This window comes from Oryzias latipes, chromosome 7 (genome assembly GCF_002234675.1).
Source record: "Oryzias latipes chromosome 7, ASM223467v1".
In the NCBI taxonomy this organism is placed as follows: domain Eukaryota; kingdom Metazoa; phylum Chordata; class Actinopteri; order Beloniformes; family Adrianichthyidae; genus Oryzias; species Oryzias latipes.
The window spans coordinates 11,744,460-11,772,211 of NC_019865.2; the positions used below are offsets into that span (position 1 = coordinate 11,744,460).

A 27,752-nucleotide genomic window follows, 5' to 3' on the forward strand; every position below is an offset into this window, starting at 1 on the left:
CTCTCTGGCAGGGCATCTTACAAGTAATTTCTTTTAATTTTACCCACTGATTTTCCAATTATTTACCTTTTTTTATCAATCTTTTTATTTTGTGATATTTCTATTTGTAATGCATGTGTGTTTATGTGTTTTTTTAAGATGGCCATTTTTAAAAAAATGTCCTCAGGGATTATTAAATACCCTTCTATTTCATATGTTATCATCCTATTGTATTACTGTTTTACCTATCAATTGGGAATTTAGCATTTTTGCCCCTGTAAATATCTGTCAGTTGAAAGTATTTGTACTTGTATTCCATAGATCTTGTACCTGAAGATAGCAGACAACAACTGTGCAGACACCCACTTGGCCTTCTTCAGTGACGCTGTGAACGTTTATGGCTTTCCTCTGAGGTATTCATGTTATTCATAAAGAAATATTTCATTCACATATCAGGCAGTATAAGCACTTGGTTATTTGTACAAAAATAAAATAACTTTTTTAGACTCCTCTGAAAACAAAGGCAACTCTAAAACTCTTTCCCCTCATGAGCCGCGGTTACATGGGCAGAATATCTTGATCGGATCAATGGTCGGGTTAAAATTCACCCGTGCACATGGGCACAGAAAACCTTTTTCCGATTAGAACAAACGTTCCCATGGCTCATACTCTCGTTCGGAATGAATCATTTGGGCATGCGCAGTAGTGTAAAATCACCCGGATGCGGATATAGGTCCCGTTGTAAACAAACCGCTTCCACAGACATTTATGCAGCAGCTTGGTAACATACGAGACGATCTTCCAAACGTGCTTTTATTAATGTCATGAATATTATGAATTGCCTGTTCGCTCATCGTTATATTTAATCTGTGTGGTCAGTGCTTTTTTTGTGGAAGAATTAAGCTGGACGAAAGCTTAGGACAGGCTAACACGGGCTAACATTATTAGCCTGATGGATGGACACAAAATCCAGGACCGTGCGAGAAACGCAGCAATCTGCAGCTTTCTAAGAGTGACATTTATTTCTGCTCTGAAGAGTTCACACAGGCCGCCCCAAAGCCACTCTGTGAGCTAGCGGCCCGAGCTCTGTTCGAACACGGTTCCTCCTGAGTCCTGCAGCCGCTAACCCAGAGCGGCGGGACGGCTCGCAGTCTGGATTCTCCCACACATAACAAAACAACAAAACGCACACGTAAAAAAGCCCCCCCCCCGACACAAAATTATTAATCCAGCTGCTCTGCTCACTCGGGTGCCAGTGGACCAAGTGAGCGTCAGGGGGCACGAAGCGCTCCTCCTCCGAATCTCCCCCGTGAGGGGTGTAAGAGAGGGGAGAGCCAGCGGGGCGAGAGCGGAGCGGCGCTTTTCACGGGGCGTCCGCAGAGCCAAACACCGTCTATGCATGACGTAACCCAGAGCAGCAGTGACACACGATCGGAATGACCGTTTACATGCTCCACGATCGGATAAACGATCGGTATAACCCACCTATCTCGATCGGAAAGAAATTCTGATCCGAATGAGTCTGACCGGGGCAGAGTATTCCGAACGGCGCGTTTACATGACGCATTTTCTTTCCGATCAGGCGTTCATTCCGATTACTTTTGCCCATGTAAACGCGGCTATGGATAACATTTTACCCCCCCCCCCCCACCTAACAGTTTCTCTCACCTCAATGTTTCCCCCAGAGATACATGTAACCCACTCCTGCAATTTATCTAACCTAGAAATTCTACTTATTGGCATCATACATAAGAACATTACATTTTAAATTGATGTGTACCCTATTGGCGATGCATTTGTAATTATGTGTTTGAGACATGATTTTCATGTTATTGTCAGGGTGAGAGGAGATCACGGAGGAGAACATGTGGGCATAGCTGAGTTGATGCTCACAGTACGTAGAACTGACACAAACAGCTTCATTGCAGCAAAAGTGTACACACAATCAACGGTGAGTTGAACCTAGTTTTAGACGCTTTAATATATACATAAAAGTGAATGATGTATTAAAAATAAATCTGACAATATGATATTTCTTTTTGCTTTTTTCCAAATACAGGATTGAGCCCCTCTGGTGTGATGTCTTCATGAGTGTTACTGGTTTATATTACAACATCCTGCAATCTCCTGAGGACCAAGACTTGCTCAATATCAGTCACATCACGTATTCTGCTGCCACTATATTTTCCTACCACGCATTCAGGCCAGTTTGGATGTGTTTAGTGACGCGTGGGACAGCCATCCAATCAGGACGGAGCAAAGCATGACACCAAATCAGCTGTGGCAGTTGGGCTTGACCCAAAACCCTGTTTCTGATCCCCGGGTAAGTGCTTTATTTCAGTGTTTTTTAACCTTTGTTCACTTGCTCCACGGTCTGACACCGGAATCTGTGGAAAGTTACACCGCTAAAGACGAGCTTTAGCTGGTATTTTTGTTAGAACTGAGAGACTTTACCAGCAGAATTAAGAACAAGGAAGTGAAGACTTTAACCACTTCTGATTGTCAGACTGATGACATGTGATTAAGCCTTCAAGAATGATTGGCGGAGACAGTTAAAGGGGCGGGACTTTTCCTTACACAGTTATAGCTGCAGCTAAATCGCGGCACCGTCAACCTTATCAAAATGTATTTTATAGAATTAAATAAACACAAAGAAAAAGTCATTTTAAGATCTCTCATATTCTTAACTACTCAGTGTTTTATCAGTGCCTGTTTGGATGAACAAAGAGCTGATTTCCTGGAGATGGGAAATGGTTTTAGATCAGTGAAGTAGGGCAATTCCCCACGGCACACTTGACCATCTCCCACGGCACACTATTGTGCCGCGGCACACACACTGGTTGAAAAACACTGCTTTATTTAATCTCACTGTACTGGACAACTGATTTGTGTGCAGTTCGACTAAAGTGGAAAGTATCAAGAACAGTATGATGAAATCACAATGACTACAAGGAATTTTCATCAAAAATGAATGAAAAGTATTATTGTTGTGTGGTGCAAACAATTTCCCTAAATTGTTTGTTTGTAGGAAGAATAGCACATCTGCAAGTTCAAAATGCATCACAATGCATGGCATTATGAGCCATCATATGTACTAATGTCACTACTTTGTTAAGGATCACTTATTTGCAAATTATAATCAGTTATGGAGATATGAGGTCTGCCTGCCAGCAACAATATAAGTTATTATTAGTGGGTGTCTGTTCCTACATAATCTAAAACACAAAAAAAAAAACAGTGCTGTTCATAAACAGTTTTTTTTTTTTTTTTTGTCAGGGTATGCTGGTTCCAGAGATTGAATGGGAGGAGAGTGGATCCATGGCTGAACCTCATCCTGGGATCAATGTCCCGGTATGGGACAGTCCCCTTTTGGGTCCACAAATGTTGGAACTGCAAGACGACATCAACCCATTGTTTAATTCAGACCGTTTGGGAGTGGAATTACATCTTTACTGTCCCGTTTGTTTAGAACTTAATTTAGGCGACATAATTACATACAGAAGAAGAGAGACTGAGGGGAGGAAGACAGAGTTCAAATCAATACTGCTGTATTGTTCAAGGGACTTCATTGTATCTAAGGAAGTTATGAAAATTAGTTCCAGTTTAAATAAAATTCAAATCAGTAGAGATCCCACATTTGCTTAAATTTTGATGTTTTAATCTGTCCATGTTTTCTCTGAATTTTACTCTGCAATAAAGGGTGAATGTTTGCACTTTGTTGTTCTATGACCATCTTTTGTTGTGTAGTATTTAACCAGCTATAAAACCCAGAGAGATGAGGATCTTTTTTGCAAGGGTGACCTGGTCAAGAGGTGTATATGTATATGGTTACAATATAAAATCAATGACATTTGAGTTATTAAAAAAATACAATTAAGGTCAAGCAAAGTGACTTCGGGCTGAGCAGGGGAGGTGTATTGGGTATCTGTGATTGACAGTGAGATGAGCCTTAGGTAATGTAGTCCCACTGCGTGGTACGGAGCAAAGTGATGCCAGTTTCTCCACAAAACCTTCTGTGGAAGTTGCAGATTTTTCTCCTCCACCTTCATATGATCAAAACCGAAGGGAACCGTGTCTGAGTGTTGAAATGACGCTAGCATGAAAGCTAAGAGAATAACGTACAAACGATCCCGAGTGAAACGTTCATTGTAAATCCCATGACCAGTACAGAGTTCGATGGATTCTATGTCAACTGCATTCAACCACTGTTGCCTTGCTCCCAGGTCCACTGAAAAGTTGCACAAGCCAGTCATTTTTGACAACCGAAGGCAATAAACCGACAAGCCATGCTAGGGCTAACACGCTAACGACCGACTGGTACAGAATCAAATATGGGCGGGGCTTTTGCCACCTGCAGAAAGCGTAGAGAAAGTGTAAGGGGCCATACGATTGGCTAAAAGCGAACCCGCCTGCTTTGCCGACGAGTTTGATTGACAGATTCACTAGCCAATGGTGAGATTAGTCGACCCGCTCCGTCAGATGAGTCTCAATATTCACCGTAGAAAAATCTCTCACACACAGGGGGAGATTCACAAACGAGAACGGGATTTTGAATGCACAGTCTGCAATTCGAATGATCTGTGAGTTCACATCACATGTGTACCAAAAAATCACGTTTGTGAAGCACTTACTGTGCATTTCTGATATATTTATTGTGAATTTCTAAAATGTTTTTGTGAAAAACAGTGTGCACATTTGTGAGAAACACTCATTGTGCATTTGTAAAACATTTAGTGTGCATGTGTGAAACACAATGTGTGTGTTTGTGAAACACAGGGTGTGTATCTCCGAATTTATTTTTCACGTTTGCATAAAATGACATTTGTGAATCGGAGCGTGTGTATTTGTGAAACCGGTTGTGTGCATTTCTGATTATTGAGACTGAAATAACTCCATACAGAAAGGAGGTTCAACCAACTCTGAGGTTGAACTTGAACTCCGAGTTGGTCCATCGGGAGATTAACAACTCTGAGTTTTCTGTTTCAGAGAAGCTGATCCGAGTTAGATCAATCAACTCTGAGTGGACTGATTCGGAGGTGAGCGTGAGCACCGCGACTATAAGAAGCCATTATCAATGGAGCGCAGATATCACGAGTCACCATGGCAACCGTGAAAAAAAGAGGTCTGCGTATTTTTCGCCAGCTGAACTTGACGTGCTGCTGCAGAGTTACAGTGAATATGAGCACATATTCCAGAAGAAAAGCAACACCGCTGCATCTGCAAAACAGAGACAGTTAGCGTGGAAAACATAGCTGCTCAAGTTAATGCCTAAGTTTGCATTTAAATCATTGTTATAAAATATTGGCTGTAATAACTTTTTAAATAGCGTACGGTGTGAAATAAAAAATGGGGATGTTTAGGAGTACTTTTGAAGTGTTATTCGTGGTGTAAATGCATGAAATGCTGCATAGTGTACAGAACCAATCTGGGGGGAAAATGCATTTAACGTCGGTAATGTTTAGAGGACTTTTTTGTTAACCTTCCCCTCTTGCAAACGTTGGTCAGTTTAATATTAATACATGCAATTGTGTTTTTAAAAGTGAACTTTTGTATACTGTTGAACCTTTCGCTGCGCGAAGACTTCTCCTTTCTTTTCTCTCTTCTTTCCGACAGTGGTCAGAAGCGCAGGGGAGATTTCCTTCAGGGCCGAAGGGAATTCTCCTTCGGGGTTCACTTCCCGTTCGAAACCCTCAACCTCCAGAGCGGATTAAGAATGACTCCAAAACAGTTGTTCTGGGAATGACACCTTCTCTTTATTTAACTTAAGTGCTCCTCCTCCGAACACACAATAATTACCACGCACACACCTCTGCTCCGCCCCCCCCCCCCCCCCCCATCTGCACCTGCAATCGCCCCTCCCCTTGTCTCTCGTGGATCGCACCCCGCTCAGCACACACATGCTGCAACACTACCCTTGTATTGATCAAGTGGTATAGGCGTATGTGGGATTAAGAAAGTAAGCAGTGCTAGCAAATTGTGTTTCCAAAAAGTAATTGTTACATTAATCTAATTCAATGTCCCTGATTTCATTTTCATGTAGATGCAATCCTGCAGGAATTAAAAGAACATGGCAGCAGCTAAAAGTGAAAAAAAAAAAGAATCGAGTCTTCTCAAAATCCTCGTAAATGTAATTCTCTACAAATTAATGCAGCCTCCTCGTCTATTGGGTCCTCCAGAAAAGAACAAGCCATTCTTGTCACTTAGACCGTCTCTGTGTGACGGACATTTGGGCAATGAAGGTTAAAGCGAAAAATACCGCTTCGTCTTTAAAAAGGGGAGGGGACCGGCATAAACTTTGAGTTTGGAGAATAAAACCTGCTCCCGACCAGGTTAGGTTCACAGCATAAGTAACCATGGATACGGACTCCGAGTAGAAGTTACCTCTCTTTCAGAAACGGGTTTGACTTACTCTGCTTTCTCTGGTTTAACAAACCTCCCATTCTGAAACGGAAAACCCAGGGTTTCCCTGATTTCAGGGTTAATGCACTCAGAGTTTACACTTAACCTCCTTTCTGAAACAGGCCCCTGACTTGCCACAACTTTCTGTTGACCACCACCCCACCCCCAAAGCCACTCCAGTTACAGCCTCCTGGAAAGGCAATCTCCTGTTTCCTCCTTCCTCGTGTTGCATGAGGTCATAGCAAAAATTAGAAAAATGAAGCCATATGTTGAACACACGGCTTATCTTCAGCTTGGATTTTTTTTCCATGTTTTTCTTAGGTTTTACAGTGATAGCAAACCTTTGATAATAGACATGTGGGACTCGAACTTGGTGGGGAGATGGGGTCACTGAGACATTTGCACTTGATGGACTCATGAAAGAAACTGTGACAGAAATAGGACATATAAGTCTATGATTGTCTAAGTGTAGTTTTACAGCCAGTGAAAGCCAGATGTTAGTGAAATACATGAACACCAAGGATCATATTTTCAACCATACATCAATCATCAAAAGATCTATGGAAAATGTACTTTATGTGATCATAAGAAAGTTTTTCAACTTTACACTTCTCTCATCTTTCTGATCAGAAAATGTAGTCAGGCATAGGATAAAAGATGCATTTTAAGATGAAGGCTTTTAGTTTAAAGCAAAAAAAGATGAAATAAATTAAACTGACTGTCAACATATCAATGCAGAATAAACTAAAAGGAGTAACTTTACTACTTTCTGTCTTCTGATTTAACTCAAATTGACTAGAGATATTAAAAGATTCTAAGACAAAACCTTAATATAAGAGCTAAACTATGTTTTCATATCTTCACTGTTCCTGGGGGTTGTGCATTGGGTCACATCAATATGTGACTGATTAGATGTCTTCAGACCCAGATGCACCTTATTTCCAGGCCAGCTCACAGATTTTCAGCTGCATCCCAACTATCTAAGCAATGGATCGGATCTTCAAAGGGAATGCTTTTTTTTTTCACTGCAGACTAAATTCGCCATGCTTTTGTCTCAACAAAAATCCACAGAAACCAATTTAGGCCATTTTTTCCCCCCCTTTTTTCATGGGCTGTCATAGTAAGTGGTGAAACATAATCAAAGCTGAGTTTTCTGGTGGATTTGCAGAAATCTGCTTTCATCAAAGATATTTAGAAATGCATGACCTCAGGAGAAGTCCAAACAATACAACACTGAGGAGGGGGTCAAAACATAAAAATCCGGAAATGATGGTCTCACATTTCATAAAGCAGCAAAAGAGGTCACTTTATTGAAAAAAAAGTTTAAAAAGAGAGAGAGAGAGACAGAGAGGTTTTTTTTTTTTTAAATTGTTTGTCTGATTTACAAGTTATATTACTAAACAAAAGTAATTGTAATGTGGCTCATTAAAGTGTGGTCCTGTTTTATTTACTCATATATTAGCAGATTTAGATTTATTTTTAATTACTGGAGGCCTTGTCCCCCAAGTTTTTATTCATTTACATTTAAAACCTAGTTAAGAATGTTTGTGTTCATAGATTTTTGTCTCTACCTATCTAAAATACTGCAAATGTCAATTCACCCAGGGATGCTCTGCCATCTCTGAACAAGCCACACGCATTTATTAACACAAGCTATTCAAACAAACGTACTTTTTTTTAACCTTTGTGCTATCCTAGGCACTTTAACATTGGGAGTTGGGTCATCTAGACCCACTAGACAGTGCGCTGAACCTTTTTTCTTCAATGATTTGTGATCTTCACTGGTGTCCATGCATTACATGAAATCTTTCCACCTTTATCCACCTTTGTCATGGTAGGGAGAACACGTCAATGTAAGGGTGGGGTCATCTAAGATAGCTCAAGGGTTATGAGAGCTAAAGACAAAGAAAAGACAAAGAAAAACAAAGAAAAACCCAGAGGTGCATCAGGAAAGCATGGAAAATTGAGTTTTTGGTGATCTTTCAATATGTTCTTGTGGCAATTTTCTGATGACGAAGGGCATATTTAAAGAAAATGAAACTGTAAATTACATTTTGGAGTATTTCTTTATTTAAATCATCATGAATCAGGAGCAAATGAAAAATGTCACATAAAAAAAATACTCTCAAAAAGTGCATGGCTGAATAGCTGCAATATTGCTGGCTATTTTTGTTGCACCGGTAATCTTAGGTTGGGGTTGTGAGTGGCTGTAAGCTAGTAGGAGCATGTAAAGAGCTCAGCTATGGGCGATGAGAAGGGGGACAGCCTTACTCCTTGCGAATGGTCTCTTCCACAACTCAGAGGCACATTTCTTATGAACTCCCGCCGTTCTGAAGACACCGTGTGCATGAAAAGGACACACGTTTTTTTATTTTTTTTGGCTAAAATTGTCATGATCATCTATAAAAGACCACTGGGAATGCTTTTAAAATAGCTAAAAAGATGATCCATCTTTAAAGCTGCACCCCTTTGCCTAGCAACTCCAGTAAAGTTTATACTCTGTAGAGTTGCTGTGACTACCCCAAAAAAACTAAACTGATACATTTTGAATTGGACAAAAAAATCCTGTTCTGCTGTTCACATTTACTCCTTTCAAAGGTTGTGTTTGGTTTGTTGATTATAGTCAAAATCTGCAAACAGATTAACAAATTAGATAAAGAAAGGTTGCAACAGGCATTGTTCTCTGGGATTTTAATTGATTAAACTGAGACATCTAATTAATTTGCAACTTTGCAAATAGATTTTAAACAGTGGTTGTGTTTTGCACATTTTTATTCTATTTGATTTATTTATTTTTGTTTCTTTTTTGATTCTTGGGGATGATTTTTGTTTGGCTTTCCCATATGTTGCTGTGCATTGTTTTGGAGCCTTCTACCTTTTTGACAGTTGCATTTTGCCCTACAGAAAACAGTACTTGCAGCAGATGGTTTTGGTTTGACTGGGGGAGACGTCCCCTAAGCTGCAAGCTGAGTCACAGAACAGGCAGGGGATTCATTACCAGATTCTAAATGAGCGTCATAGGAATAAGAGTTTTGTTTTAGCAACCAAAACAATACACTTTTTAAAACTTGTGAACATGAAGCTGGAAAATGGAAATTTGCTAAGAGACAAATTGGTTCAATTCCACTGGTGGTGGAGTTTCAATGACGTCAGGGCAGTGTAAACTTGACATGAGTGCTGGATGTTTAGCTTGATGTAACACAATTCTGCCAAACCCCGTGAACTCGCAGCAAGGAAAGGACAGAAACACATACACTGGAGACGGTATTTATGTAGAAGAGTGGAATGGAGCGAAAGGAAGGAAAGCGCAGAAATCCTCTGGCAAGAAAAGACAGAAGTTTTCAGACATAAGAAAGAATACATCAATATCTTATCAGTCACCAGCTGTAGAGTGTGCCACAACTTAACCAAAGTGTTTTTTTAGGATCAGAGACAGCAGAAATCTCAGCATGTATGTATAACCAAACAGAAATAGCTCAATTTAGTTCCTCAGTCTAAGCCAAGAAGCTTTCACTGCCAGAGGGCAGAAATAAAAAAATAAAAAAACTTTGCATGAAATGTATTAGGAAAAGTGAGTAAGACAGACAGGATCTTATTTAGACACAATGCAGTAATGCATCGCACTCACGAGGTCACTGTTGTCCAGGCAGAATTTACTCCACTGGACCGCTGACAGGTCAGAATACCAGGCATGGGTCAACGAAAGGTCCAGTGGGAGTAGCAGGTGGCTTCAGTAGGAAAAGTGCATGCAGATATAAACACATGTGAATGCACTAAATCATGCAGCATGCACATCCACAAATGCAGGACTAAGCTTGGATCCTCAAGTCCCCTCCCTGGGGCTGAAATCAAGCCCATTGTGGATTTTCAGATCTCATTAGCATCGGCACAACAAAGGTATGTTGGCTCGTTGTTATGACTGTAAGCCCAGAATCAGTGACACATGGTATCCGTCCTGTGCTTAAAGCGGTGTTAGAGTAAGACCAACTTTAAAAGTGCTACACTATTTTTTGGCCTACAGGTGATATTGCTCAACATCACGTCAGTCACTAAACAGGGAAAATGTCAAAAATGACGCATCAACGAACACCTTGAAAATGTTGCTTTTGATGTTAGACCATCCCTGTAAAAATAAAGGAGTCTGACATTTGATTTGACTTTTTGTAGAAGTGTTGAGCTCTGAAATATAAGGAAAAACAAAAGGTGTATCAGATATAAGTTGCTCTATACATTCTTTATTTCGTCTTCCAAAACACATTTGTACTGTCCCATTTATTCTTTTAACCTTGCTACATTCAATTTTTGTCCCAAAATTTTTTTGAACAAAACCACATTCTGACCCTCTTCCATAATCAGTGCTCAGGAAAACATGAGAAATCTTTGCAAGGGTAAAGCCAGGAGGACAGGTCGAGACCACGAGAGACATTCAGGGAGTTTTTCATAAAGAATAGTAGATTGTTGATGTGATGATAAGCAGCTAATGCATACCTGCTAAGGGGGAGGGAGAAAAAACAAACCCAAGTTGGCGACTAAAGACAGCTGTGCTTACAAAAACCTGATCAGAGAGAAGATGATTGATAAGGATCACCTGAACTGCACAAAATAATTTATCAATATACCGGTAAATTAAACTAAAAGTAGCTGATGCAATTTAAAGGTTAATGTGGATATTCAATTATGATGGATTATTTCTTTTTGGGTAACAAACAAACCACACATCACCTATAGATCCCAGTTGACTGTATAATATTGGTTTAGGGTAAAGAAGCTGAGGAAGGTGAGGGTTATGTTCTCTGACGTAAGTGTTAATAGACAGATGTGATCAAAAACAAAACCAGCGGAGTTCCTGCTAGATGTCACATCATAAATCATGAGGCCAGTATCACAGAATATGTGAGACTTCTATTGTTTCGGAAACCTAGATTAAAAACGTGAGGATGAACAGAGATTCTCCCTATGTTTAGTCTGATGAAACTTTTTTTTTGTTAGTATATGGCCTAGTTTTAAAAAACAGACCTGCTTGATTAAAACTGGAAAGTTTTATTTGACTCATAGTTTACTAATTTATTTTAAAATGTATAATGTTGGTTTTATTTTAAGATGATTATGGTCTATGTGGGAGTGCTATAAATGTGATACTTTTTTGGGGAAAAATATATAAACATGTATTTTGCGCAGATTTTATACACGCCTATTTAACACATAGTATTTCCAATTACCGAAGCAAAAAGCCTCGCTAGGATAGTTTATTGTCAATTGCAAGATTTAATTTTGTCTTAAAAGGGCAGAAAATCACATGGTATGTCAAGAAATCTTACCAAGACAAATTCTACTTGTTCCATTGGCAATTCTTTTCACTTTTAACAAGGAAAAACATTTTGCATTTAACAGTTAACTTAGTTTAGAGGAACAGAGAAGCCTTTTTTTAAAAAGCACCTTTTCTTACAGGTCGCTCCTAAAACTGTCAACTCTGAAACATCCCCTCACACACTTTAAGTGCTGAAAACACACACATTTTGCCATAGTCAAATGTTTTTTCTTGAAATGTAATTTTTCTCTTTATTTACAATAGTGTTTCATAGATTTTATTTTGTCAGTGGGTTGCTTAAAACTTTACAAGCCAAACAAGCAAAACAAGTTGTGAGACTGTTTTAATGCACAACCAGTTCATTAGAAAATATCAAACATACAGTAGCATGTAAATACCTTTTTCTGTTTGCTATAGCAGCTCATGGAAGGCAGTGAACATGTTGGTTGTTGCAGTATCTCCTGCATTAGTAAAATACCTGTCCATCAGCTTCTTGGCTCACTTCCAGTTGGGGGAGGAATGGTACTGCAGCTCAAAAGGGGGGAGTGTGAAGTTTGTAACTTAAAGACATGTAAGGCACGGTTAGATAAATAAACTGCTCGGGTTTGGAATGGAAAGGTCCAGAAGAGAGCAAAATAAACCTACTTTAAATCAGTCTATGAAGAAATCTGTTTTTAAGTAATAAATAGCTACCAGTAATATTAATTTCAAAGATGAATTTTTTTTTTAAAAATGCTTAAAAAGAGCTGTTGGAATAAGCCCAAGGTCTCCCCAACTATTTTTTTCTTTCATTACATTCAAAAGAAATTGCATTTAATCACTGATGCACTAAAGCAACAAACTCAAAAACAACAGATTTCTTCACTGGGGGATTTTTCTGCCCAGAATGCAAATGTATTGAAAAGAGTGAGAAGTCTACAACTTTCCCACACAGTCAGCCCCATGATAAATTGAACAGTATCATTACAATCAGATGTGGCCTTTAAACTGTGGCCCCCCCAGATTGATAGAGGTGATCTGACGTATTAGTTTGACTTATCTGCTGCGCAGTTCTTCGCATGATGACTGTGTGGTCCAAACATTTGGTAAAAAAGTAAATACTGTTTTGTTTTTTCGGGTGAAACTGTGATAAGAGGATGTGAAGCTATTTTAACAGATGAAAAAAGAAGAAAGTCTTGTAGACTTTTTCTGAGTAAAGTGTAATCTGAGACGGTGAACCCCCACTCCTAAAAATGGCATGAGCGTAATCATGCTAATGGTTCCACTTATGTGAAGCAGCCCAGGTGCCTGAATGTATCACTTATAAAGAATTGCTACAGCTTTTATTTTTGGAAAGCTGCAAAAATCTTCATTTGACCCTAGAACTATTCCGTATTTCACTCCTTTCCCAGGAAAAAATATTTATACTCATCAGCTCAGCCTGTTTTAGTCAAGATGATATATATTTTTATAAGGTGGTGTCACCACCTAGTGGTGGATATTAAAAAAACATTTTCCATGCATATGGAAGAATATTACATCAAAATTACACTTATTATTAAACTTTTTCCCCTTTAACCCCTGTGCTATCTTAGATGACCCCACCCTTGCATTGACATGTTATTCCTAACATGACAAAGGTGGAAAGATTTCATGTAATCCATGGACACCAGTGAAGATCACAAATCATTGGAGAAAAAAGGTTCAGAGCACTGTCTAGTGGGTCTAGATGACCCAACTCCCAATGTTAAAGCGCCTAGGATAGAACAAGGGTTACTTAGAAGGAAAAATATTCTTTAAAACATTTTTGTTTAAAAGTAAAATTCTTGCTGAACAATTGTTATAGAGCCAATGTGTTGTTTTAATAGCTGTTTTTATGCGCTTGAAAGAGACAGCCATGTCTGATGCCACATTTTGGACCATCTGGTTAACTGACATGCAAGCTTTTATAGTTGAACTTGTTATCGACTATCGAAAGTGGTCAAATGCTAAACAAAATACCAAATTCTAATGCAACAATGAGTAATTAAATCCCTTTAAAAATATGAAACTCAAACCTTTTTTTGAAGAATGTTTATTTAAGCAGTATTTATTGATTGATTGGTTTTACAATGAATTCGACCAATGAGAAAACATGTTGTGTTTTCATATTTTGTGTATAGCCCACTTTGACAGTTACAACATCATTACAGAAAAAGCTTTGACAGAAATTATCGGTGGAATCACTTTATGAATTCAAATAATTTTTCTTTGCAAACTCAAGTTAGGCTGATAACATGAGAAAAAGCATGAAGGTGTGTATCAAACACAATATAATAAAAAGTTATGACCTGAAATGGGTAATGCACATTTTGCATGATTACAACAGTAATGTCATTACTTTACAGTGACTTTATCAACTGACGGATGACCGACTTGAATTAAAAGATTGTAATCGTTACAATAAACAAGACACACTGGTGAAAATAAAGTACACTTTCCACTGTGAAATAATAAGTCATGCATGATTCCATGGAAACAGACATGTTAGGCTGTATTTGTTGCACCTGAGCCACCACAGATTTGGCTATGAAGGTGCATGTTATCATTTGAAAGCTGCTTAAAACTCGGCTGTGAGCTGTCCCTTGCTCTGGATGACCCTCATGACAGACTGGACCACCTCTAAAGTGGTGCCCTGACCTCCAAGATCAGCTGTGTGCAACTATAGAGGGAAACGATGGAAGCAATCAATCAAGGAACATGATGAAACACCAGAAGACATTGACATATTTAACCCGTGTGTATTTGTGAAATAGGTTGTGTGCATTTCTGATTATTGAGACTGATGTAACTCCATACTCTCACGGTGGAAAAAGTATTATCTGAGCTTCTTCATCCACTAAATCATCTTCAAATGGACACGCCATGCTCCTTCACCTCTCTGAAAACAAACTAACCTTCAACTAAACCTGCTCCAGACCAGGTTATGTTCAGAGCATCCGTTGCTATGGCAACCTGACATACCCTGAAACATAGCTCCATTTTTGGAAACGAAAGCTGAAGTTATCCGCTTCCTTAGCCTCAAACTTACCGTGGTAACTCATATAACCTGCTTTTTGGAATACCTCCCTGGTATTAAAGAGTTAAATGAGTATGTCTCGTTAAATATATATTTAAATGAAAATATATTCCAACACCCATCTCATCCCCAAGAATCAAAATGAAAAAACATTATAAGTAAAACAGCATATCAAACTTAGAAACTATACCAGGTAAAATGTAAAGGGAGATTGAAGATAAATGTCCAAAACGTAAAACAAATTTGTCTCTAGTCTTTTTTATCTAGTGAGAGTATTGGCAGTTATTACAGATGAGAGTAAATACCCACCAGTGACTGAAGACTTACCCTAGTTTCATTCATTGTAGTGAGGACAGCATTCCTGATCAAGGTGGCATAATTATAAAGCCTAGATAAGTACAGGAGAAATGCTGGTCATTAAGGGGCCTCACATTAGCAAAATGGCTTTTCTTGTTAAAGGATCAGGAAGTGTTTGCTTACTTCAGGTGGTCCAGCATCATGCAGCTAGCCAGCAGCATGGCTGTGGGGTTTGCAATGTTTTTACCAGCAATACTTTTCCCTGTGTTTCTTGTGGCCTGAAATGCAAAAAAAAGAAAGAAAAAGAAAACACACAGCTGGTAAAATGAAACAGATTGGACATACAAGACCAAAAGTATTTCCAGATTTTAAACGCAAGAGGAAACAGATTATCCTGCTAGTTTCCCAACACTCACCGTTTCAAATACAGCATAGTCCTGACCATAATTGGCTCCAGGCACAAGGCCGGGGCCTCCTACCAGGCCAGCACACACGTTGCTCACAACATTTCCATATAGATTAGGCATCACCATTACATCAAACTGCTGTGGTTTGGACACAAGCTGGAAACACAAACAACAGGCCAATAAATCATTTAAATATACGCAAAGGGGGGGTGTATCTTTCCCTCTCACATTATTCGATACGCATCTCAATACATGATCCATGAATTGATACATAAAAGATTCAGCTAATTTTGTAGTGATAAGAAACAGTCCAATTATTTTACCTAAATAAATACAATCTAGATATACATTATTCATTTAGTATTCAAAACTATAAATGTAGGGAAACTCTGTTTTTTTTCTTCTTACTGGCACTTTTTAATTTGAGCGACAAAATGGAAATGTTTTTGACAAAAAAATAATAATAATAATGGATTGGATTTATCTGCGCTTTTCAAGTGACTCAAAGTGCTTACAGTGTGTCCATTATTCATTCACTCCTCATTCATTCTTGGTGATGGTAAGCTATGGTTGTAGCCACAGCTGCCCTGGGGCAGACTGACAGAGGCGTGGCTGCCAGTTCGTGCCTACGGCCCCTCTGACCATCACCGGGATCATTCGTACGCATTCACACACCAGTGGAGCCACACTGGAGGCAAGGAGGGTGAAGTGTCATGCCCAAGGACACAACAACAGTTGGCTGGGGGGAGTGGGGATCGAACCGCTGACCCTTCAATCATTGGACGACCCGCTCAACCGCCTGAGCCACTGCCACCCTTCCACTAGACCCTCGTTGTTTACCTTCAGCCAATTGTAATTGACCAGACTTGGTAGAAGCAAGCTTATGATTGGACATCTTTTTGTTTGCTTTGCAAGTACATAAAAAGGCAAAAGCAGCAGATACACAACAGGAAGACAAACTTGCCATAAACGAATTATTTACTTCCAGATCAATTTTATGACTTTTTACCAACGTAATCTTGTTTGTATCTGTGGTTTTCAACCATTACTGTTGATACTCTCATAACTAGATTGATTTTTCACAACGTATCGGTGTCCTTAACATCCCTAATGATTGCCCATAAATAAATCTTACACAGATCATTTAATTTATTCAAAATGATTACCTGCATAGTGGTGTTGTCCACAATCATGCTGTCAAATGTAATGTCTGGGTATCCAGAGGCCACTTCCCTACAGCACTGCAGAAACAAACCATCACCAAGCTTCCTGTGGAATAAAAAAAAGCCTATTGAGTGTTCTCCATGCAGGACTAAAGGATCTTTGATAAAGAAACATTCCACTCAGAGATGCTCACATGATGTTAGCCTTATGCACAGCAGTGACTCTGCTGCGACCCTTCTCCCTGGCAAGTCGGAAAGCATAGTCGGCGATCCTGAGGGAATTGTTCCTGGTGATGATCTTCAGACACTCCACTACCCCGGGTACACTCTGAAAACACACCAGCCAAGGGAATAAACAATTAATTACAACTGCAGAATGTTCCACAGGCTAACCGCAAACTGTAAACAAGAATACAGAGGATACACAGCACCAAGTGCATTTTAGCTCTTAACATAAAACTTTCTGCAAAGTTTACAAAAACAAATCAAACAAGATGTATATTTTAAGAAACATTTGTTTTAAAAAGCTATTTTAAATACATGAATATCAGTTTAGTATCTCAAACCTTCGGGAAGATTTTCAAAACAACTATTTTACCAAAACAAATAAAAAAGACTATTAAGAAGCAGTGCAGTTCAACATTTCAGTGGCCTCACTGCCACATTAGTCACTTTTGATAAGACCTCCGAACTTTTTGTCTATTTAGAATTGCATGGGTGGTGTGAAGCATTTCTACTCCAAGCTCTCCAAAGGTGACCAAGCTTCTCTATCTCTAAGGGAGCGACCTACCACCCTACGGATAAAGCTCATTTCAGCCTGTAGCCAGGACCTCGTTCTTTCGGTCATGACCCAGATCAGTCGCGACCCGGTCCCACGGACGGACGGACGGACGGACGGATGGGTGGGTCGTGTGAAATTGTCCAGACACCAGTACAGTTGAGCTCAAACGAATGCAAAAAGTGACATTGATTCTTGTTTTTGTCTAACCTCGTGCTCCAGGCTGCTGTATTCGCCCTCCGTGTTTTCTCGGATTATCATGATGTCAATGTCCTTGTGGCGAGTCTGGACACCAGGGAGGGACTGGCAGTGCATCACATTAGCATACAGATCTAAGGTTGTTCTGTTGAGGGAAATCGAAATCACACATTTCAACATTATATAAAACCAGGCTATTTAAAGAAGAAGACAGGGAATTTGTAGACAGAACCACATTTTCTATTTCCACTTACCGCAGAACATTGTTCCTGGATTTGACAGATGGTGGCAAAGTATGTTTGGTCTCAATATTACCTACAAGTGGGGGAAAAAAAAACTGTTAGTAAGCGAAATTCTATGTAATGATATTACTACAATTTGCACACCAGTAACAGTTTTTTTTCTTACTTGTGTTGTCATCTCTTCATCATAAAACAGACAAACAAAGAAAAAAAAAGCCGTAATTTACCTTTAAGGGCAACTCCGTTTCGGCGGATCGCAGTGATGGCATCCATGATGTCATCTTCACTTTCCATAGCAGAGTTGACCTGCACCACCTCAAAGTCAACAGGCACACAACTGAACCTGCATTACAAACAGAAATTGCTTAAAACATTTTTAACCGATTGACCTTTTTAAAGAGAAATTGTTGAATGTTTACATCTAACCAACCTGAAAACCTCTTTGACATGACTTAGGAGCTCTGGACCGATTCCATCTCCAGGTATGAGGGTGACGGTGTGCCGACCTCCATACTTAGCAGGAGGAGGCTGTGATATTGATATGTGACACGCGTCACATTAACCTTTTTAGGCTTGTGATCTTTCATCTAATCCACAATGTTTTCAATTGGACAAATAATGTCAACTTGTAAACTATACAACAGCTCAGCTACTTACAATGTGTTCTCTCTGTGTATGAAGATGAATGGCAATGAAAGCAGAAAGATAAGAGTCAGTTTGGTTTGTACAAACAAAATATGTAAATGCAAACTAACAGACAAATAACCTCTTATCTTCCGGTATTGTGAAAACACGTGACACTTAAAAATTAAAAACACATACACACATATCTCCAGAAAAGTGTAAAGCAATATCTAACAACAGAGATAAAGAAAGAATAAATATGATTTGTCACTAACAGGGTGTCAAATGACCATAACGGGAGACCGCCTGTGTTTACTTACAGTGAGAGTGGCTTTATTCCGATGGTTTGTAAAAGTTGTTCCAAATATCTGAGGAACAGAAGGGAAAAGTATCTAAAGCTCGTGTTATTGGAAATAATGGCTGAAATGTTAGCTCGTTGTTTCACATACTGACCACATGACCTTGCGCTTAGAAAACAAAATGACTTGAAAAACACGGGCGTAAATGTGGGGTAATAATAGCAAAAAACATTGCGTGTGAGCGTGTGTTTCTTACTTTTACACTATTTCCCAGAGGTCCGTTCCAACGTGGATTTATACTTTTGAACACGGAGAGCAGGGAACCGTGGGCAGCCATCTTGACTCTGAGACGCCGAATAAAAAAATAAATTAAAAAAATCCTAATGTTTTTACTGTTTAATTTAATCATACATTTAAGAATATTGTATATATTAATATTTTACGATGTGAGAAAAACTAAAACAAGCAAATAAATATACATATATATTTCTTTTAAATCTAAATGATGTACTTCTGGTCACGTGACTTGTCGCGCAGACTCTCTATGTACAGTGGGTGCAGGTACATCCGGACGACAAATTCAGACAACCTAAGTTTATTCCATTTGTGACGATCTGACACTGGCGACACATTTAGCTCCAGACTGTCTTCTTACATGGAGATCATTTAATCCCAGGCCGCTCCAGTGAAGAATCAGCGCAGGAAAAAGTAACAGTCTCGTGGACAATTGTTGGACCGAGAGCTCGTGCCCCTGCAACCACTTCCGTAGAATAGAAATTGGGTCCCACAGACAGAAGGGCGACTAAAGACTGACTTGTAATTTGTGAATAGGGGAGGTAAGAGAAGTTATATTGGATTTTCAGATGAACTTTAAAACTTGTGCAGGAGTGTCCTTCATGTTAACCTCGACTTAACCAACATTAATGTGAACAGTCATGCACTCCTCCGTTTTGTACTTCTCTTAGATCATCTATTGATACATTCATACACACAACATATGATTGTAGTTTGATTTTGTACCATTATCAATTAGAACGTTTCGTCATTTGACCATTGGTTGACATTTTAATATTCTGATTGACAATAAACCCATTTTTGATCATACAAAGCAATGTGAAGGGCATTTTCTTTTTATTTTGTTATTAATAGAGAGGACAGCATCTTGAATCAAGCTGCCCCCAAATGCTGTTTATTTGGGTCTTAAATTATTTGATTTTTTTCTCTTTGTTTTTATTATGAATTAACTAAGATAAACCCAAGGAAATATTTAGAAAGAATAAGTGCTTCAACTAAAATAATCAAGCAGGGATTGTTATCTTAAGTATTATCTTAAATGTGACACGTGTTCTTTGTCACAGCAGCCTGTTGTGTCAGTTTAACATGTTTGGTTTCTCCCTTGCTGCTGCCTGAGGGAGTTAAAAAGTCAAATTCTACTGTTGCAAATTCAACGCCACTACAGTTACATCATTGACAAGTTAAAGTTATACAAGGAAGCCTCGCGGGAGAATCATTAGCAGATAGATGGTTAAAAAAATGTATGTGACATAAAATGAAACCATTGGTGATCACTGAAGTGAAAAGGCATGTTTTACCAATAGGTAAATTTTGTAGCATTAGTTTTGTAAATCAAGTCAAAAACTTGAGGAAAGTCTGTTTTAGACCTTTTTTTTGTAAAGCTAATATATATATATATATATATATATATATATAATCTTGCTATTTGAAGAACTTTTCTTATGTAACTTTTACTTGTTTCTTTTTTCCCTTATTTTCTCTTACTTTTTCTTTTTTGAAGGGACTTGGAAGGCAGTATATCATGAGGTTGACAGGTGAGTTCAGGTTCAGCACTGCTACTTTGTGGCCGTTTTTCATCTGAAGCAGGTATGTCCTGATCTTCCTGACAGGGCCCATGCGAGCTGTAGCAGTGCTGCTCATGGTTGGGCTTGTTTGGCTGCTGGTTAACAACTTTTTCGGAGGAGAGAGTGTACATGTGCTGAGCTTCTTAGGTGGTAAGCCTGACCTTTCTCTAATAATGAGTTGATTATCTGAACCAGAAAACATTTACTATTGTCGCTGCTTTTTTATCATAATGCATGTATTCATGTTTCTCTCTATAGAATTAATGCATTTGCTGTTTTAATGAAGATATCAGAACTTAATATGTATTGTGGTGCAAATGGAATGTTGTTATTCTTTTAAGTTTTGTGTAAAATACTAACATGTCACTGAAAACCTGTTTCAGGGTCAAGTGAGCAGCCGACACCTGGTAAGCAGAACATGCTGTGGAGCTTAATGTGGCCCTGTTCTTGTCTTTTGCCTGCATTGGCGGTGATGAATGTGGAATGTGTTTCAGGTGAGCCACGTCCCCGAAAGTATAAATGTGGACTCTCGGCTCCCTGTCCCCCGAAACACTTGGCTTTCCGTTTGGTGTCTGGTGCTGCAAACGTCATAGCCCCCAAAGTTTGCTTAGAAGACCAGATGTGAGGTTTAGTTCTTAATAGTTGTCTTCTCATCTATGTCACTTGTTTTTTTTCCCCTCTTTGTTTTTTTTTTCTCCCCACCCTAAATGCTTTCCCAATCAGGCTTGTAAAAAGGCAAATAACATTTTAGTTTCCCTTCCCTTTCTTTGTTCCATTAAAGTCTTTTTGTCTTTACATTTTCTTTTAATAAAGATTTGTCTGTCTTGTAGGATAATGAGCAGTGTAAAGAATAATGTTGGGAGAGGACTGAACATAGCGTTAGTAAATGGTGAGTATTACGTTCTGAAGCTTTAAAAAGTCAAAACACATCTCTTTATTTAGTTTTGATGAATCTTTTTTCTTTTTTTTTTTATACAAATGCCTTAATGTTTTTTGTTTTTCGTAGGAGTGACAGGCGACCTTTTAGAAGCAAGGACATTTGATATGTGGGCAGGAGGTATCAAAACCTTAAAATGAAATCTGCTGCAAAAGTTGATAGACACAACATTTGATGTGTGTTATTCTTTTTAAATATTTCCAGATGTGACGGAGCTGCTGAAGTTTCTACGGCCGCTTCATGAAGGAACTCTTGTCTTTGTGGCCTCCTTTGATGATGCTGCAACAAAGTAAGAGTTTGTGAAAAGTTGTGTTTTCCACTCTTGTTGTATTATATTTCAGCTAAACCAAGTTGTTTTTCAGTTACTGTAAGTTTGTCTCTATTGGAATTTTAAAACATGTTTTTATGTTTTTGTTCAAGTTTTGTAAAAAAAAAAAAAAAAAAAAGTCAAAGTAAAAACCTGATTTGCAATATTTTTGTCGTTTATTTCATGGAGGAATTATTTTTTGGGCTTCACTGTCATTATAGAGGCATTTGGTTTATGCCAGTGCACAACTGAGGACATCTCACAGATCTAAACAAAAAGCAAGGCCCCCCTGGTTAAACAGTGACTGTTTAAATTGTTAAGCTTGTTTAAAACTATCAAAAAATATACTTTTAGCTTGTTTTTACAAAATACTTGGTTACTTCAGTAAGTACTATTTCAGTACTGCAACACTTTTTTTCTCCTAATCATGGGTTTAAAAATGTTTTTTTCATTTTATTTTTATTATTTTTAAAGTTTCATAACTTTTTTTGAATTACTGTACAAAACATCAAAATACAATAATTCAGTGTCGTTTTATAGAAAAATGATAACCACTGAAATAAGCTAAGCTGTGTGCATTTACCCTTATGTGTGTGTTTTCTTTCTGAAACTCTATCACCTTGTTTGTTACAGGATGAACGATGAGTCGAGGCGACTGTTCGAAGAGCTTGGCAGCACCGCAGTGAAGGAGCTGGCCTTCAGGGACAGCTGGGTGTTTGTGGGAGCCAAAGGAATAGAGAATAAAAGTCCCTTTGAGCAGGTATGTTTTTATTATTCATTTCCTGATGGACTAGTTCAGGGGTGGACAAGTTTGACACCAAGAGCCGAATTTTTTCACTGTGAGAGTCAAGGAGCCACACACTGACCTGCCAAGATGTACACACACAAACACGCAATTAAAGCTGTATTATTTTCCATAAAACACTCCTCTCCCTATAATTCAACAGCAAGTATTGTACTTGTGTTTATTTCAAGGAGAGTGTCCCCCCTCAATACACACATCAAATGCAGCTTAGCCAGCGTTAACACAGCGACTACCCTGGAGGTCAGATACCCCCTCCACACACACACACACACACACACACACACACACACACACTCTCTCTCATCTCACGCACACACACACACTCTCTCTCTATCTCACTCTTTTCTCTGCCTCTCTCTGACACACAACAACTCAGTGACATGCAGTGAGGTTGATGGCTGGTGAGGCACGGACTCCTCTGAAGTCAGATTTACGATTGTAAAAACGGAATATTTCACCGTTTATCCAACAGTATCTAACTGTTAATTCTTTATATCTTATCAACATTCCTCTTTCAATGACCCTTACACCAACAAATACACAAAAATCTGGACAGAGCATCCTTCTGGTGTCTGAGTAATTCATATTCACAATGAACACATTATATACAGTCAGGTCCATAAATAATGGGACAGCAACACAATTCCAACATTTTTGGCTCTATAAAACCACCACAAATCAAATCACAAGTTGTTGCTTCACAGTCTTCTCTTTTTTTTTGTTAGGGCTGTGTTTACCTAGTTTGTAACTGAAGTTTACAGTTAACAAAGACTGAAAGTCATTTAGGAATGTGGAAGGTTAACATTTTCTTTTTGTTGATGTCAGATAAATATTTGTAGATTTGTATTTAGAGATGTGTTTGAATATTTGCTTACTGGTTAAAAAAACCCCAATCTTAACAAAAATTGAATTCTTAGTTCTTGTATTCAAATATGACTCGACTTTACTGACATTGTTCTGGAAGAATTATCAACCAGACATGGTCTAGTGCAGGGGTCTGCAACCTGGGGCTCCAGGGCCACATATGACTCTTCTACCTGTATACTGTGGCTCTGTGGCTGAAGAAAAGTAAAATGATAGTCCTTTATCAGTGGATTCATTTCTATTCAGGTTTATGAGATGGTTAATGGTTATGAAGTTCTTAGAAATATTTATGATATTTGGTTCTGAACTCTCTCAACCCTATAACTACGATACAGATGCAGTAATTTTTTTGCACAGTTGCAATAATATTTAAACTATTTTTCCTTGTTCAATATTGTCATAAAAGCACTTTTTTGAGTTCATTTGGAAATTTGGAATTGGCACTTCCTGTCAAAATCATTGTTGATGAAAACGGAGCTCTCAGCAACAGTTCAATGTAAAGGCCCTGTCACTCTGCCGCTACGTACAATTTAAGCTTTGTCCACGGATGAAAACTGGAAAAATGTAAGAAAAGTTGTGGTTCTTAACGTGAATTTTTAACAAGTGTCTCACGAGTAAACCAAGCAAAGAACACATAAACACGCACTTTATTGAATTTCTTTATTTTGAACTTCTGTATGCTGAACAGAATTCACATCGCATCAGCACCATGGTCAGCGCCCTTCACGGGCCCTAGCAATGCTTTGTTTTAATCAAGCAGTCGGATACCAGGTGTTCTAATAGTCAAGGCCGTGTCACACTGCTGGTATGTACACTTTGCACATTTACAACAAATGAAATATCAGGCTTTTGTGATACATGCGTGATGTGCGTAAGTCATAAGTGTTTCTTGCGTTAGTCATTTGTCGATGTGCGCCGATGTCTGTTTCTTGACATGAAATCCCTTTTGAGCCATTCAAACTTTTTGGTTGGTTGAGAATTACACAGTTCGTGCACTGTTTATGCAGTTGATACACAATTGTTCTGGGCATTACACGTGTTTGATTTTTGAAAGATTTAAATTTGTGGCTTTCCACAACCATTCCACGTACGTCTTTCACGCATTAACCACTGATATATTACTTTATATTTTGGGTCCACAGCAGGGGCAGGGTACAGGCCGGTTTATACTTATACTTCACATCCAGAATGCTGCGGCCTTGCTCATTGTCTTGTAGGCTGGTTTTGCTTACAACTGTCCTCTATAACTGCGATGAAGAGGACGAGGTGTGTTTGTCAAACAGAGGCAGGACATACAGAGGGGAAAGAAATTCAACATATATTGAAGAAAAGGAGCGAATTGTAGTCTCTAGTGCTGCAAGATATGATAGAAGAGTAACTTGCTCTATTTTCTGTCTGTTTGTCTGCTTTCTCTGCCTCTCTCTGTCTGTGTGTATTTCCTTTAACTTCTTCAGTTACGTTTTCATCATCTTCAGTGTTAGCAAGACTTAAATGACGCTATTTGGACGTTATTACATACGAGCGTAAAATTCTGGTCGCAGTGACATCACCAGCAGGTGTCAATCTTATCAGCAATGGCTTTTAACCAACCCTGAAACCAATGCGACGAAAAATCACTTTGAAGAAAAAGAACGCCCGTATGGCGGGCGGGGCTGCGACTGTGGACGCGCGCCAGGATCTCCCCAGTTGCTCCAGCCAGGGATCCCGCGTCTCTCGGCGGGAGTCCATCCGTTCACCTCTTCCAGCCTCCAAGCCCCAGGAGGACAGCCTTGGCTGACAGCTGACTTAGAACTGGTGCGGACCAGAGGACGCCGACTGTTTGATTGAAACAAAGCATTGCGAGGAGCCACAGCGGGCGCTGACCGTGGTGCTGATGTGATGTGGTTTCTGTTCAATGCTCTGAATGTCAAAGTGAAGAAATTCAATAAAGCGTGAGCTTACGTGTTCTTTGTGTGATTTTATTTGTACTTGTTCTGTGGTTTCAACATAGTTCCTTCGTAATACATCTAAAGGTTTCATGTTGCTACAGGACCGCCCCGCAACAGACTTACACGTGAACTGCAACTGACCAAAATCTTTGAACAGCTCGTGACTGAATTCACGTACAGACCTGTAAGCTTAAACCCTCACCTGACATCTGCGCACACCGACGAATGACTAATCCAAGAAACACATGAATTACATATCATGCATGTATCATCAGGAAGACTAAAAATGTCAAACGTGGCCAATCCGCAGATTGTACGTGCTGCAGTGTAACATGGCCTTACAACTCAGGGGCAAATTTTCTAATGAACTCTTGCTGCTCTGCAGAAGCTGTCTAAGAAAACGACAAGTTTTTTTGTTTGTTTGGTTTTTTGTGTCTGGGAACGCTTTTACAATAGATTTAAAGATGATCGTGGGACTTTAACATGTTTTGTTTTCTTTCTTTCTTTTATGTTGAAAAAGTATGTAGATTGCTTCTTGAAAACAATGAAGCAATCTAAATGCAGAAAGGAGTCTGTCCTAAAAGGTTTCTAAAACGAATCAAAACTTTAAGGTTTAGTATTTTTCTCATGTACACGTTCTATTGTTTCGATGCAAAAGCTGCTTTGAAATTTTTCAGGAAAAAAAATTTTTAAGGCTGAAACAGCAAAACTGAAAAGACTGAATCCTATTTGGCAGAAGAGAGTGGATTTCAGCTGAAGCTGTTGCTGTGGGAGCATTATTCCAGTCTGTTATGACTTCAGCTCTGTTTTGCTTTTCTTGTTTCCATTAGCGAATGAAGAACAGTAAGAACAGCAACAAATATGAAGGCTGGCCTGAGTCCCTGGAAATGGATGGCTGTATTCCCCTACGACCGCCCCTTGACCATTAATCCTGCTTTGCAGCTAGCAGTGGGGAAGAGGACTCGCTGACTTACTGCTGAACTGCCTCAAAGGCGACTGGAAGCTTTTGATCTCCAAATAACACATTCATCTCCTTCCTACTGGCAGAAGGTTTCTTGGATGACTTGATCTTGGAAATTGGTTTAACAGGAGTGTCTGATTAAAAATATCAAGGTGGACTTTTGAAATTGAAACAACATTTTGTTTTCTTTATATATATCTTACTGAGGGGATCTTGACACTCCAGAAATTTTAGAACCAAAGAAAAATCTTAGCAGGTGAATCAACACGACTGAAGCAGATCTTCCAAAGCCGTCATGGAAACTTGAATCCAATGGAATTTGCTTCTTAAAAATTGCCTGTGGAGAGTGTATGTGGGTGTGTGTGTGCTTGAATAGCAAAAGAAAGCTAAATAGTTGTATCTTAATGAAAAAAAAAACGCTTAATTTATTCTACATTTAAAAAAAACTTTAAACTGGTTTCATATTAGTAGATGCCTGAGCACCGAGTCTGTGGATAGATTTAATATTTTAATACTTTATATATTTTGAACATTGTGATATTTCCTAAATACTTTGTCCAGAGTTACCTGTCTTAATATGCATACAGCAATCCACAACAGTTGTTTACGATGTGCTTATAGATTTTTTTTGGACTTTGGAAAAACAGAACTAAAACAACAAAAAAATTATTTATTTTTATATTTTATTTGGATAAAAAAGCAAACAAATTATGTGTTCACCAAAATGCCTTGAAATGTTTTTAATGTTGTTTCAGGCCTGCAAACTGTTTTTCTAATTATCACTTTGTATATATAATGTATACAATGTATACATAATGTATTCATAATGTATACGTATATAAAATGTTTGTTTTTTGTGGGGGGGGGGGGGGGGGGTTCTGATTAATGAATGTATTCATTTGGCCTAGTGGTTAGAAACAACTAAAAGAAAAATTGTTTCATCCGTTTTTTTGTTTTGTTATCATTTGTAGCTTGTTATATTATTATTAAAACAGGAACCAATAAAAGATTGTAAAAACCCCATAATAAAAACGTGTTCTCTGAATCATTGTGCTTGCCGCTAGAGGGCGACAAAGTTCAGCGTCACGAGGGTTACTCGGTACATTCTGCTCTGGGCATTAGCTTCTCTAAACATATGTTCAGGTGGGTACAAGCGGTGGACTGAAAGTAGTTTGTTTCTGGATGAACAGCTAATTCACTGAAAGCTTCTACTTGCTGCTCTCACCGAATTTGTTACCCAAATTCCAATGCTAAATAGCCAATTGTGCTTTTCCTATTGAAACATGCTATGCGACCTTCAGGGGTTGTTGGTAAAACTGACTTCTCAACCATTGGTTTGTAGCCAAAAGGAACATGGCAC

At 38.8% G+C, this 27,752-nt stretch overlaps 2 protein-coding genes and 1 long non-coding RNA gene across 4 annotated transcripts; 2 read left to right on the forward strand and 1 right to left on the reverse strand.

Moving 5' to 3' along the window:
- The first annotated feature begins 343 nt into the window (after positions 1 to 343).
- Positions 344 to 2,079, forward strand: LOC111947622. The gene is made up of 3 exons (XR_002873482.1): positions 344 to 392; positions 1,819 to 1,930; positions 2,039 to 2,079. It is a non-coding gene; the product is annotated as an uncharacterized LOC111947622 (long non-coding RNA).
- An 11,644-nt stretch (positions 2,080 to 13,723) lies between these two features.
- On the reverse strand, positions 13,724 to 19,113 carry idh3g (isocitrate dehydrogenase 3 (NAD(+)) gamma). 2 transcript variants are annotated; one of them, XM_011477058.3, is made up of 13 exons: positions 18,988 to 19,113; positions 18,753 to 18,800; positions 18,466 to 18,477; positions 18,239 to 18,336; positions 18,036 to 18,151; positions 17,821 to 17,881; positions 17,579 to 17,711; positions 16,785 to 16,918; positions 16,594 to 16,696; positions 15,437 to 15,583; positions 15,204 to 15,298; positions 15,051 to 15,111; positions 13,724 to 14,366 (listed from the first exon to the last, which is right to left on the reverse strand). In XM_011477058.3, the coding sequence occupies exons 1-13, from the start codon at positions 19,066 to 19,068 to the stop codon at positions 14,265 to 14,267; spliced, it is 1,191 nt and encodes a 396-aa protein (XP_011475360.1). In that variant the 5' UTR covers positions 19,069 to 19,113; the 3' UTR covers positions 13,724 to 14,264. The 2 variants fall into 2 exon arrangements, with proteins under 2 accessions (XP_011475360.1, XP_020560293.1); XM_020704634.2 differs by lacking the exon at positions 18,466 to 18,477.
- Positions 19,114 to 19,261: 148 nt separating this feature from the next.
- fam3a (family with sequence similarity 3 member A) lies at positions 19,262 to 26,618 on the forward strand. Its single transcript, XM_023956579.1, has 10 exons — positions 19,262 to 19,567; positions 20,527 to 20,560; positions 20,636 to 20,740; positions 20,974 to 20,997; positions 21,085 to 21,211; positions 21,421 to 21,479; positions 21,597 to 21,647; positions 21,732 to 21,816; positions 22,468 to 22,594; positions 26,262 to 26,618. Exons 2-10 carry the CDS (start codon positions 20,548 to 20,550, stop codon positions 26,358 to 26,360), a joined length of 690 nt encoding a protein of 229 aa, XP_023812347.1. The 5' UTR covers positions 19,262 to 19,567; positions 20,527 to 20,547; the 3' UTR covers positions 26,361 to 26,618.
- Positions 26,619 to 27,752: the final 1,134 nt, after the last annotated feature.